The sequence below is a fragment of the Heloderma suspectum genome, chromosome 8 (genome assembly GCF_057233095.1).
Source record: "Heloderma suspectum isolate Gila_16-S chromosome 8, 16-S_ref, whole genome shotgun sequence".
Taxonomy (NCBI): domain Eukaryota; kingdom Metazoa; phylum Chordata; class Lepidosauria; order Squamata; family Helodermatidae; genus Heloderma; species Heloderma suspectum.
In genome coordinates, this window is record NC_139465.1 from 23,666,994 (window position 1) to 23,681,744 (window position 14,751).

At 43.5% G+C, this 14,751-nt stretch overlaps 1 protein-coding gene across 3 annotated transcripts in view; it reads right to left on the reverse strand.

The window, feature by feature from the left end:
* Positions 1-14,751, reverse strand: part of ANKRD27 (ankyrin repeat domain 27) — a 90,979-nt gene that overhangs the window by 41,688 nt on the left and 34,540 nt on the right. For all 3 annotated transcript variants that reach the window (XM_084813121.1, XM_084813122.1, XM_084813123.1), the window contains exons 13-16: positions 12,559-12,651; positions 9,105-9,232; positions 7,424-7,506; positions 1,960-2,075 (exon numbers count right to left, since the gene is read on the reverse strand). In XM_084813121.1, the coding sequence (XP_084669247.1) occupies positions 1,960-2,075; positions 7,424-7,506; positions 9,105-9,232; positions 12,559-12,651 (420 nt within the window). The remainder of the gene's footprint in view (positions 1-1,959; positions 2,076-7,423; positions 7,507-9,104; positions 9,233-12,558; positions 12,652-14,751) is intronic.

Consider the following 14,751-nt stretch of genomic DNA (forward strand, 5'->3'; position numbering starts at 1 on the left):
CAGCCCCTTGCACTCCTTGAAAATCCAGGGTTTGGAGATCCTCTGGAACAACCTTCCCAACACCCTCCAGATGTGTTGGACTCCAACTCCCATAATTCCCAGGCCAGGCTGGGGGTGATAGGAATTGTAGTCCAACACAAGGGTGCCTGGTTGGGGAAGGCAGCTCTGGAATGTTGAGGGAGGTGGTATTGGGGGAGGTGGGGGAACTGCATGGGAAAAGTGGCAGAAGTCAAGATTCCTCCTCCTGCATAATCAAGAAGCACCTTCCGTTCTCACAAGAAGCTCTTTGGACCCCAGCCAGTACCGTCTCAATCAAATCAGTTTTTGAATCATCTGTGCTGTAAACTGAAGATCCTGAGAGCCCCCAGCAATTGCTGACAGTTTCCAAGTGATTCCACTGGTCCTGTTTTTCTAACCCGAGGCCTTATCGGAATCTTAAACTGGTTCCTAATTGGCTGGATTAGAAGCCTATATGAACCAGTCAGTATTCAGTAAAAATTCTGAAAAAGCCATCACTTCTTGTCCACAGCAGAAGGCTAAGCCACTCTAAGATAAGTTTTTGCTTTTAACCAGAAAGTGGTACTGAACTGAAACATGCACAAGTATTCTATGGATTATTACTTGGTGGCACAGAGCCACTAGGTGGCATGGAGCACCTTTTATCAGCTTAGGCTGATATACCAACTATGCCCTTATCTGGACAGAAGTAGCCTAGCTACAGTTATCCATGCTCCAATAACCTCTTGCCCGAATTACTGAAATGTGTTATTGTATTGGCCCCAGGAGCGTAGCCAAGTCATTTGTAGTGTTAGAGGGGCCTAGAGATCCATAATGCTTGCTTAAGTTCATTATTGTTTCAATTCCCTTGCTAGTAAGCCTCTGAGCATGTGAAGATGATTCAAAGGGCCGACAGCACAGCCTAGCACATTCCATACTAGGGAGTGAGAGTGTTATCAAGCACTCTGCCTGGGAAGAGAAGTTTGTTTACAGGTGGCTGTGCTGAGAACCAAGTGCTGTTAGTTTAAGCTGGGAATGAACGCTAAGGGGTGCTTGCTGCTGTTATACTGCTAACATGTATTGTATAAAACCCATTGTACTCAATGGCTCTGGGTTCAGAGAAGCTGTCTGATCCAACCATTGGGTACGCCTGTGTGCTATAAGTTACCCAATAAAGTCTCCTTGTAAGTAAACCTTTGAATCTGATTTATCACTGTCTTGTCACCTTTAACCTAAGAGTTCAATGCCCACTGCAGGGGCAATACATTTATACATGGGGCTGCCTTTAAAAATGGTCTGGCAATGGTCCGGAAACTTCAGCTGGTCCAAAACCAGATTGTTAACGGGGATTGGCCAATGAGGTCACATTACGCCAGTACTTTTCCAGCTGCACTGGCTGCCAGTCCATTTCTGTGCCCAATTCAAAGTGTCGCTTTAACATTCAAAGCCCTAAATGGCTTGGGGCCAGGTTATCTGAAGGATCGCCTCCTCCCATATGTACCTGCCCCAACACTAAGATCATCATCAGGGGTCCTTCTCCAGGAGCCCCTGCCAAAGGAAATGAGGCAGGTGGCTACCAGGAAGAGGGCCTTTTCTGCTGTGGCACCCCAGCGGTGGAATGAGCTCCCTAGAGAGGTTCGCCTAGCACCTACGTTGTACTCCTTTCAGTGCCAGATGAAGACCTTTTATTTTCCCAGCATTTTAGTACTCCAGTCTTTTAGCTCTGCTGTTTTAAATTTGTGTTTTAAATCTCTGCATTGCTGCTAGGTTTTATTCTGGTTGTACTTTTATACTGTAGTTTTAAGCTTTCATATTTTGTATTGTTTTATGTTGTGCTTTGTGGTTTTAATTGTGAACCGCCCAGACAGCTTCGGCTATTGGGCGGTATAGAAATGCAATAAATAAATAACTGTTATTTTAATTCAGACTCGTGTAAAACCTCTCTAACCCTTTGATGCTTACAGTAACATTCTGGTATCCTTTCTGACAGGCAAGGTGAAGCGGTGTTGATCCATGGTAGTCCGTAGCATTGACAACAGCTCCTTTGGAGATTAACGAGTCAATTAACGACGCTTGGCCTGTGGGGAAAGGTTTGCTCATTAAAATCAAAATGTCAGCATCTCACAGCTAGAAAAGGAAGTTTCATTTCTGAGTCAAACTGTGAACTTCACAATCCTTTCCTTTCTCCATTTGCGGAAGCCGAACGGCAGCTTTCTTAGCATTTGCTCGTGGTGTTAAATGTCCCTCAATTGACAGCCAATTATTCCAGGTCAGGGCTCGGCAAGAGGCTTTCTAGCAGTAATAAATAAACAAGACTTATCTCTGGAGGGAGCCAAGTAAGAAATGAATGCAAATGCAAATTATGGGTATACAGAAGACTGATCCTACCTTGGGTGAAGGAAGCACCCCCCCCCCCCAAATAAGGAAGTTGCCTGCAAATTTTCAAGTCACTGACCTACATACAATGGGCGTCTGCTGCAGCACCAGACTTCATGATGTAGAAAGGATTAAGGCGGCCTTTTGGGAGAGGCTCTCAACTCCCATGGGATTGAATGGCAGGGTCAAGGATTCGAAGGATTCCAAAAGTTATCAGATCTAGCCCCCACCAAGCCAAAAGGCAACAGAACCCACCCACTAGCTCCCCTCCAGAATAGCTGAAATAATATAGAACCAGAGCTCAATGGTAGAGGGAATGCTTTGCAGGCAGAAGGTCCCAGGTTCAATCCCCGATATCTCCAGTTAGGGCTGCAAAAACTCCTGCCTGAAACTCTAAGAACATAAGAAGAGTCATGCTGGATGAGACCAAGGGCCCATCCAGTCCAGCATTCTGTTCACACAGTGGCCAACCAGCTGCCCAGAGAATTCCACAAGCAAGATATGAGTGCAACAGCACCCTTCTGCCCATGTTCCCCAGCAACTGGTGTACATGGGCATACTGCCTCTGCTACTTGAGGTAACATATAGCCATCACGACTAGTAGCCATTGATAGCCTTGTCCTCCATGAATTTGTCCAATCCCCTTTTAAAGCCATCCAAAGTGGTGGACCCCCTTCATGGATCACTGCCTTGCTGTGGCGAAGGGGCTTGCGTAACTCAGTGAAGCCATAAGCTATGCCGTGCAGGGCCACCCAAGACGGACAGGTCATGGCAGAGAGTTCTGACAAAATGTGGTCCACTGGAGAAGGAAATGGCAACCCACTCCAGTATTCTTGCCAAGAAAACCCCATGGAACATATCACAAGGCTAAAAGATATGACGCCGGAAGATGAGCCCCTCAGGTCGGAAGGTGTCCAATATACTACTGGGGAAGAGCAGAGGGTATTTCCAAGTAGCGCCAGAAAGAGTGAAGTGGCTGGGCCAAAGCCGAAAGGACACTCAGCTGTGGATGTGTCTGGTGGTGAGAAGAAAATCTGATGCTGTAAAGAACAATATTGTTTAGGAACCTGGAATGTCAGATCAATGAATCAAGGTAAGCTGGAGGTGGTCAAACATGAGACGGCAAGACTGAACATCGACATCTTGGGAATCAGCGAACTCAAATGGACAGGCATGGGCAAATTTAATTCAGGTGACCATCATATCTACTACTGTGGGCAAGAATCCCTTAGAAGAAATGGAGTAGCCCTCATAGTCAACAAAAGGGTGGGAAAAGCAGTACTGGGGTACAATCTTAAAAACGATAGAATGATCTCAGTACGAATCCAAGGCAAACCATTCAACATCACAGTAATTCAAGTCTATGCCCCAACCACTGAGGCCGAAGAAGCTGAGGTTGATCGGTTCTATGAAGACGTACAGCACCTTCTAGAACTAACACCAAAAAAAGATGTCCTCTTCATCATAGGGGATTGGAATGATAAAGTAGGAAGTCAAGAAATCACTGGGATAACAGGCAGGCATGGCCTTGGTGTACAAAATGAAGCAGGACAAAAACTAATAGAGTTTTGCCAAGAGAACACGCTGATCATAGCAAACACTCTTTTCCAACAGCACAAGAGACGACTCTACACATGGACGTCACCAGATGGTCAATATCGAAATCAGATTGATTATGTCCTTTGCAGCCAAAGATGGAGAAGCTCTATACAGTCAGTAAAAACAAGACCTGGAGCTGACTGTGGCTCAGATCATGAGCTGCTTCTTGCAAAATTTCGGCTTAAATTGAAGAACGTCGGGAAAACCACTAAACCGTTCAGGTATGACCTAAATCATATCCCTTATGAATATACAGTGGAGGTGAGGAATAGATTTCAGGGATTAGACCTGATAGACAGAGTGCCTGAGGAACTATGGATGGAGGTCCGTAACACTGTTCAGGAGGCAGCAACGAAATCCATCCCAAAGAAAAAGAAATGCAAGAAAGCCAAGTGGCTGTCTGATGAGGCTTTACAAGTAGCTCACGAAAGAAGGGAAGCGAAAAGCAAGGGAGAAAGGGGAAGATATACCCAACTGAATGCAGAGTTCCAGAGAATAGCAAGGAGTGACAAGAAGGACTTCTTAAATGAACAATGCAAAGAAATCGAGGAAAACAACAGAATGGGAAAGACTAGAGATCTCTTCAAGAAAATCGGAGATCTCAAGGGAACGTTTTGTGCAAAGACGGGCATGATAAAGGACAAAGAAGGCAGGGACCTAACAGAAGCAGAGGAGATTAAGAAGAGGTGGCAAGAATACACACAAGAACTATACAGGAAAGATCTGAATGTCCCTGATAGCCATGATAGTGCGGTCACTGAACTTGAGCCGGACATCCTCGAGAATGAAGTCAAGTGGGCCTTAGGAAGCATTAGTAACAACAAAGCTAGCAGAGATGACAGTATTCCAGCTGATTTTAAAATCCTAAAAGATGATGCTGTTAAAGTGCTGCACTCAATATGCCAACAAATTTGGAACACTCAACAGTGGCCGCAAGACTGGAAAAAGTCAGTTTACATTCCAATTCCAAAGAAGGGCAACGCCAAAGAGTGTTCAAACTACCGCACAATTGCACTCATTTCACATGCCAGCAAGGTGATGCTCAAAATCCTACAAGCTAGGCTTCAGCAGTATGCGAACCGAGAACTACCGGAAGTACAAGCTGGGTTTCGAAGAGGCAGAGGAACTAGAGATCAAATCGCCAACATTCGCTAGATCATGGAGAAAGCAAGAGAATTCCAGAAAAACGTCTATTTCTGCTTCATTGACTACGCTAAAGCCTTTGATTGTGTGGATCACAACAAACTCTGGCAAATTCTTAAAGTGATGGGAGTACCAGACCACCTTACCTGTCTCCTGAGAAACCTGTACGAGGGTCAAGAAGCAACTGTAAGAACCAGACATGGAACAACTGATTGGTTCCAAATTGGGAAAGGAGTACAACAAGGCTGCATATTGTCACCCTGCTTATTTAACTTATATGCAGAGTACATCATGAGAAACGCCAGGTTGGATGAATCACAGGTCAGAATTAAGATTGCCGGGAGAATTATCAACAACCTCCGATATGCAGACGATACCACCCTGATGGCAGAAAGCGAAGAGGATCTAAAGAGCCTGTTGTTGAGGGTGAAAGAGGAGAGTGCAAAAGCTGGTTTGAAACTCAACATTAAAAAAATGAAGATCATGGCATCTGGCCCCATCACTTCCTGGCATATGGAAGGGGAAGAAATGGAAGCTGTGACAGATTTTATTTTCTTGGGCTCCCAAGATCACCGCAGACGGTGACTGTAGCCATGAAATTAAAAGACGCTTGCTCCTTGGGCAGAAAGCTATGGCAAACCTAGACAGCATAGTAAGAAGCAGAGACATCACCTTGCCGACAAAGGTTCGTCTAATCAAAGCTATGGTTTTCCCAGTAGTAATGTATGGCTGTGAGAGCTGGACTATAAGGAAGGCTGAGCGCCGAAGAATTGATGCTTTCGAACTGTGGTGCTGGAGAAGACTCTTACAAGTCCCCTGGACTGCAAGGAGGTCAGATCAGTCCATCCTAAAGGAAATCAACCCTGAGTGCTCATTGGAAGGACAGATACTGAAGCTGAAGCTCAAATATTTTGGCCACCTGATGTGAAAACTCTGGAAAAGACCCTGATGCTGGGAAAGACTGAAGGCAAAAGGAGAAGGGGACGGCAGAGGATGAGATGGATGGCTAGATAGCATCACCGATGCAATGAATATGAACTTCAGCACGCTCCGGGAGAGAGCGCAGAACAGGAAGGCCTGGCGTGCTATGGTCCATGGGGTCACGAAGAGTCGGACACGACTGAACGATGGAACAACAACAACGAAGTGGTGGACATCACTACATCTTGTCCATAGTTTAACTATGTGCTTTGTAAAGAAGTCCTTCCTTTTATCTGTCCTGAATCTCTCTCCAATCAGCTTCATGGGATGACCCCAGGTTCCAGTATTATGAGAGAGGGAGAAAAATGTCTCCCTATCCACTTTCTCCACACCATGCATAGTTTTGTACACCTCTAACTCTGAAGAGTTGTTGCCGGTCAGTGTCAACAGTACTGGGTTAGATGGACCAAGGGACTGACTCAGTATAAGGCATCTTCCTATGTTAAATCTAAAGCCTGTATACTGCCAGATAGGTCTGTGCAGAGCAAATTGTCCCAACGTTATATGGTTAGACAGATGTTCAATCCTAGAGTGGAATATTGCAATGGTTTTCTAAGTATGTTCCAGGGAACCTTGTGGGTCCTTAGAAGCTTATCAGAGGTTCAAAGGAGCATAGGAAGCTGCCTTATATCAGATCGGACTATTTCTCCATCTAGTCCAATATTGTCTTCTTTGACTGGCAGCAGTTCCAAAAGGTCTCGAGCAGAGATCTTCCTCCATCACCTGCTACCTAATCCTTATAACTGCTATTGTTGCTGTTACTGCTGTTAACAGTGTTGTTGGTTTTATTGTTGGCTCTTACTGTTGTTTTTATTGTTTGTATGTTTGTATCGCTTTTAATATTTTAACTGTTTTTATGTATTTTATTGCTGTAAGCTGCCTTGGGAGGGTTTCTGCCCTGAAAGGTGGCCAAGAAATGCTTTAAATTAAATACATACAAAAATACATACATAAACAAACATGTCAGGGATTTAACCTGGGACCTCCTGCATGCAAAGCAGATGCTCTGCCACTAAATTTTGGTCCTTCCTCAATCAGAAGGACACACTTCCCCAATGGACACCTTATTTACCATTAACAAGTTTTCCGTGCAATATGGAGCTGCGAGTGCATGCTGGGTCCATCATAAGGCATATGCACAGTTCAGATGGGAAGGCCTGGCTACTACTGTAGGTGAGTGTTCTCAAAACATATCCGAGCATCCTCTGCAACAAGAGGCGGTACCATGGAGGATGCGTAGAGATTCCTTGGCTGACAAGTGTTTGTTGGGAGTAGGAAGTTGGAAAACTACTGGAATATTCCAAGAAGGAAAGACTACAGTGCCTACCACATATTGCAGCTATATGAAGTGGTGTGAATCCCCGGTCATCTCTAGAAAACGGTGTAACAATGGAAGGATCATTCAGCTTCCTTAAAATAAAGATGTCATTAGTAGCTGATACAAGAGAAGCGCAATATGTATTTCACACAGTTGCCTTTTCCCCCATCACCAAGAAGGATGGCTACATATGAGCAATCGTAGCATGGTGGCTATGTGGTCACTAATTCAAATCTTGTCTCAGCATTGAACCCAGTGCCAACTCTTTTCTAAGCCTCAAGTTCCTCTCATCTGCAATATGGGAATAATAATATTGACCAACCTTACAGTACTGTTTTAAGATTACTGAAATAATGTACACTTTCAACAACTTAAACCCTGTATACATGCACTATTATTGTTATTGTTATTAAATGTTTCACAGCCAATAACAGATATAAAAACAGAATCCAACAGGAACTTCCCAAATGCAAATCCCAATTTGTAAAGATAGACAGCTGTACAGAGGGTGAAAAGCAGCTCTTTAAATGTGGGGCCTCATGTGTGGGAAACCATTCTGGTTCAGCAGGCTTGTGCCCAAACACGTCATATTCCTAGCTGTCATCACCACCAACCATGCACGCAAGATGAAACCATCTCCACTAAATTAGCCTCCAATGCATCTGAAGGGGTTTCTCTGCTCATGCACCTAGAATATCCTGTCTTAATTAGGGCAAGAGGCCAGAATAGGTGATGTTGGGGTAGATTCAAGTCATCCATTTCTGTGATTTATCCATTGCTTTTTAAATCAGTCTCTGGTAAGCTCACCCAATTTATTCCCCCCCCCCAACAGAAACAAACGACAGGGCCACTAAAAGCCATGCCATTTAATTCATTCTTTTCCCCTTCACTGCAACCTAAGTGTATGAATGTTTACCCAGAAGTGCGTCACACAGTGTTCAATGGGACATACTCCCAAATACGTTTGCATAAGAATGCAAGTTAGTTCTATTAATTCAGGATTGATTTCTTCACTATCACCTCCAGAAAAAGCTCAGTTTTATCAGAGTCAGGGCATCCATTCTTTACCGGTTTAGGTTGAAAATAAAACCACACAACCAAGGGGATAGTCTGTGAACACCAGGAGTTATATATCTGTCTCCCAAAAATGATACATGGCTGTTGAACCTTTAAATTCTTACATTAAATCAGCATCTTTCCCCCCTCCACTCTACTCCTTCTGCCAAATATTTTCTGAGATTATTCATATGTAACAGCAAACCACCTTTCCATTACCAAACCATGTTCTGTTCTGATGTCTGAACCCAAGCCGTCTGGACAAATTATGGTTTGCAAGCTGCCACCAAACCAGGATCTAAAACCACGGTTTGAAGCTGAATTGCAAACCACAGTTTGGGTAAATTGTGGTTTGACTTTGCATTTGAACCGATAAACCATGGTTTGGGATGCTGCTCCACCCTCAGAGGCAGCCCCTTGGGATAACATCCATGGATACTCAGGGAAGGCGGAAGAAAAAGGAAACCATGGTTTGCCTCTACTGTGGTTTGGAGTATAAACCATGGTTAGCGCAAACCACAGTTTTGTTGTTACATCTGAATCAACCCACTGGGAACTGAGTCAACTTTATCCTGTATTAGTTACCAATTAGGCTTTGAAAGTTTCTGGGAAGCTTTGAAAACATGATCCTTACCCAGAAACCAGCTTCTCACATTTGTCACAAAAACAGAGCGGGTGGCACATTTTTTGCACTGTGTCCTTATCACTGTCCCCTTCGCTTAATAAGTGCTCTACTTCTTCCTGGTTGCCTGAAGCAATATGCTGCAAAGGAAGGCAAAAGGTAAGACAGACATTTGTGCAAAATCAAAACCAAGCAGACGGAAATGGTTTGGAAGGCAGCAGAATAGTGGGAATGACTCAAGCTTGATTCACACATTACAGCAAACATGAATCTGTGTTTCTGCCATGGATCATGGTTTATTTTCTGTAACCTTTGAAGATCATTCCCATGTCTCAAAACATACTGTAAACATGTCACTAAAAGATGCAATTGGTTGAGGCTCTCAGGCACTAGTTTGCTGCAGACCCTAATAAAATGGACCAAGGGCACAATCCTATGCATATTTAGACAGCAAAGAAGTCCTATAACTCTCAGTATTACCCAGACAGCCATGCCAGCTGGGGCATGCTGGGAACTGTAGGACTTTTTTCTGCCTAAACATGCAAAGGAGTGCACCGTTAAATACAAACAATGCAGCAGCAAGTTGTGAAAGTGAATTAATGTGCTTCAGAAAAGCTAAGTTTATGTGACTCGAGACAAGTTAAATACTGAACCACGTACCACCCTCATGAACATATGAATACAAGACTTATGCCCCAATCCAACTCTAGTCATGCTTTAGAAAGGGCATTTGCATGGAACTACTTGCAGCACAATGGGGTTGGGGACACACATCCCATTAAAAGCAATTCAGTATGGAGAGTCCCCTCAATGCACGTTCAGCTGCTCATCAGAATTCTGTCCACTATTCCCGATTCAGCAAGTGATGTGCTCATAAATCTCCTTAACTAATTTACAGCACAGTCCTACACATCTCTACTCAGAAGTGAAGTCCCACTGATTTCAACAGAATATTTTCCCAGGTAACCGGGTACAGAATTTCAGTCTTAGGGATGTCGGAGGAATCTGTCCTGGGGGTGAAACTTGCTGAGCTTAAGTCAGCTCGGCCCCCCAGACTTCACCTCACTTTCCCATGAGCTGGCCCAACTCAATCTGTATCGAGTCAGGCCAGCTTGCGAATTTCGGGGGGGGGGGGCAGACATTTGTGCAAATTACGGCCACAATTTGTCCAAATTACACAAGTTTCAGGTGTGATTTGCAAAAAAACCACAAATTGTGGCTGTAATTTGTGCAAACTGCAGCCATACTTTTGCAAATGTATGCATGATTTGTGTACATTGCTCCCCACGCCCCCAGCCAAGTTCCCGGATTACAGGAACAAACCCCTGGCTCAGCTCGCAAATGCAAGCTATACTCAGGGTGCCATGGAAATCTGTCGAGCCCACAGATTTCTGTTGGGCTGAAAATCCATCAGGCCCTGCTACTGACATCCCTATTCAGCCTTTGGGTGTTTCAGTATCAGTTTCAAAATGGGTTTTTTAAATTGCAAAATTATATAATCTTTTTTAAAGTAGTTAAAAATACAAATCATACTGATGATTCCCCTCAAAGCATCTATTTGCTACTTAATGCAATTTCTTATTATTCAAGATTTGGCTTATTAAACTTATGTTTCTTCAACACTGTTCTTATCTAAATTCATTTTAAGAGGACTTCCTCCTGGACAAGATACATACACTTTCCAAAACACAAAGATGGACTGTAGTTTTAGGCAAACATGCATATTAGAGCACTTTCATAATCTATTTCTTTATTTGGAAAACAGAGAAGCCATCTTTCCATTTACAAGAAGTCTTGAAGCACAGAATTTTTTTTTAATCTAAAAATACCATTTAAAACATCAGTGGTAATGGAGTCCTAACAATAAACTGAATCAGCAGCTTTTTTCCACCAGCAGGGAAAAATAAAAACGTAGTGCCAACAAACTCTCATCACATTAAAGATTAAACGCTCACCTAGGCAAATGGTTTTAACAGCATGCCCATGCAGGCCAAATATTACAACAGCCTCCTCCAACCTGGTGCCCTCCAGATGTGTTGGCTTACAACTCCAACCATCCCTAGCCAGCATAGCCAGTGATGAGGGCTGTTGGGAATTGTAGGCCAAAACACCTGGAGGGCCACAAGTTGCCCATCCCTGATGTAGATCGTAAAGGGAATGGGACACAAAACAGACCCCTGCAAGATCCCGTAAGATGGAACAACCATCTCCCAACCTCACTTTCTAGAATCTCACAGCAAGGTAGAAGAAGACTCATTGCAAAGCTGTTCCCTTCCCACTCCAACCCACACTGCCAATCCAAAAAGGTACGATTGACTTTACCAAAGCCCCTGAGGGGTCTACAAGAAACAACTGGGTCCTACTCCTCCTCAATCTCTCTCTCCTGGAGAAAGTCATCAACCAAGAAGATCACAGTCTTAAACCTCTTCCAGAAGCCAAACTGAAATTGGATTAGATAATCCACATCAGCCTTCTCCAACCTGAAGTCCTCCAGGTGCTTTGGGACTTCAACTCCCAGCAGCCCCAGCCAGTACGACCAATGATGAGGCCTTACAGGAATTATAGGCCAAAACATCTGGAGGATAGCAGGTTGAGGAAGACCAATCCACATCATCCAGGATTATCTGGAGCTGCCCAGCCACAGCCCAATTGATCAAGAAGGGAGACTGGAAACCGACCTCCAATTCCTCAGATCACAGTGTCAAGGGAGAACTTTTTCAATAGCAAACTTGTTATCTCCTCTTTCAGACAAGTGCTATTTCCTCTTTCAAACAAGTGGTAAATGTGGAGAGCCAGTGATGTGTAGTGGCCAGAGTGCTGGACTGGGAGCCAGGAGATCCAGGTTCTAGTCCCCACTCAGCCATGAAAGCTCACTGGGTGACTTTGGGCCAGTCACTGACTCTCAGCCCAACCTACCTCACAGGGTTGTTGTTGTGAGGCTAGAATGGAGAGGAGGAGGATCATGTAAGCCGCCTTGAGTGCCTTGCAAGAGGAAAAACGGTGGGATAGAAATGTAATAAATAAATAAATGTGCCCTCCTTTAAAGAGATGTTTATTGTATATATCATCAAACAGGCCAACACTTCCCCCCAACTATTAATCATAAAAAATGGGCTCTGAATGGACATGTCAGAGGCTCAGCAGAACCAAGTACCCCTTCTAAATGAAGTGTCAATAACCAAAACAATTTTTGTGAACCGCCCAGAGAGCTTCGGCTATTGGGCGGTATAGAAATGAAATAAATAAATAAACATCCAATAAAACCTGAACTGAGAAGGACATGGACACCTCTTGTATTGACTCTAAAACAACAATGGAGTCACAGAAAGATTAAGAGAGATTTTAACAGGGCAGGGATCCTTCAAAACCGTCACAGTGAGCTCCTGAGGAGTCTAAACTTTCTCAGCAAGGAGGAAAAATGTTTGGCAAATTTGCCCAAGTAATACAATATTCATGCAATCCAAACCTGAAACAAGCAGTCTATTGGGGTGGTAGACATCTGAGACAGTAAATTCATTCTTTGTCTTAAGAAGAGCTTCTCACTAAATCCTTCAGATTCCTATAAGGGGGGACAAAGAACCTACCGTCAATCAAAAGTATTTAACCGAAAATGTATTATTTCTAACACTTGTTTTCCTGGCTTAATGCACAACATCAAGTTGTTCAGTTTAATGCAGCGAACTCCATCTTAAAGCCAGGCTCAAGAACATGAAACTTAATACCAGTCTTTTTATTATACCAAAGAATATATTTGCCATAATTTGTTTTATTTATTGAAAAGACTTACACCCTTCCTTTCCATTTTAAAATAATGTGCAAGGAAGCTTCCAAAAATAAATATCAACATCAATGGCAGAAAAAAGTCGCAATAAAACAGAATTAAGACCACATAATACCATCAATAAAACCACGGCAACAACAAAAGATGCAATAAAGAAAAGAGCAGGAATGGCTGTTTCCTTAAAAGCTTGGGCAAATAAAATTGGTTTTATCTGGTGTCAAACACTCAGTAACGGTGAGTTTCTTGGGCGTGTATTCCATAACTTGGGTGCCACTACAGATAAGCCCCTGGTCACCACCCAACTAACCTCTGAGAGCTATTACTATATTACTGTATAATATAGCCATGTTATTGCGTAACATACATATATATTATCCTGGAATAAATTCTTAAGACAAACAGCAGGAGCTGCTGACAGCTTCCCATCAGACAACTAGATATTCATACTGCAGAAAACACCTTACAAATGCTTTAAAATGAGAGACAACTGCTGTAAAGCCTAGGGGTCAGCAACAGAAGGCCCTCTCAGCCAAACCAGCCCCATACGGAGCCCTTCCTAGCCCTGCAATTGCCAGCTCAGAGACAAAACAGGTGTGGAAAAAATAGTGCCTGTAGCTAGCAACAGAATTTGCTGGTAGATCATTTTAGGTGGTGGGAGGGTTGAAGTAGGACAGGCCGTAGCTCAGTGGTAGAGTACATGCTTTGTGTGCAGACAGTCCTAGGTTCAGTCCCTGGCTTCCCTACATAGAGGTAGGATATGAAAGAATCCTGCCTGATACCCTGGAGAGTTGCTGCCAGTCAGTGACCTGATTCGCACATAACAGCAGCTCAGAATACAGACTGTTGTTGAATCGTGGGTTGTTGTTACATGCTAATCCTGCACTATGTATGAACCACTGGCCTGGTTCATACATAACAATCACCCAGAGTATGGATTGCCATTGAATAGTGGGTTAGCATTACATGTTCATGACATGTTATTATTTTAGTATGCATGCATGTATGTATGTATGTAATTTCTACACTGCCCAATAGCTGAAGCTCGTTACCCTTGAACAACCCAGAGTTCACAACCCCACAAACCATAGATTCTCTTCCTGGGTTGTTTGTGATTAACAACCCATAGTTGAACCATAATGCAGGGTTTGCACGTAATGCCAACCCATGATTCAAAACAACCCATACCCTAGGTTGTCATTATGTACGAACCCAGCCAGTGTTGACAATATTGGGCCATAATTATGGTATACAGATCACATTAATGCTCTGACTCAGCATAAGACAGCTTCTTACGTTCTTAAGTGCCAAAATAGCATTCTGTCCTCCGGGACAAGGCGTTCCGGAGGTCTTGGTTACACTGGAATGTTAAAGAGCCATTACTCTCCGTCTTCATTTTGGTGGTGCAGAAGAGAGACTGAAACCAGCTTCCATACACATTGTCTGGTTATCAACAGCATTTCAAGTTGGAGACACAGCTAACCTTTGACTTAATGCTCCATGTTCATATTGTCCCTTGAGTACATAGTACTGGTCAGCCCACCTCAACAAGTTTCTGGTAGGTTCAAAGGAAGCACGTTGAACAATAACTGTAATTAAAGATGATAGAACACTTTCTATTCTTGGAAAGAAGAAAATGGACTCAGGACACAGCATCCCAGCTTCTAAGTCATTTGTGCAGCACCTCCTGGAAAGCCAATAGTGTAAAGTAAGCATCACCACCCAGCTTACTTGCACACTACTATAAACACAACCCAAAACTGATTTGAATGTGCACAACTGAAGTGTCATAGTGCTCATGTGGAGACTGTGCCTGGGCAGTGATTTGTTTGAAGTTGGCTGAATATGAGAGTTATGGCCTATGACAAAAATTTGCAGCCA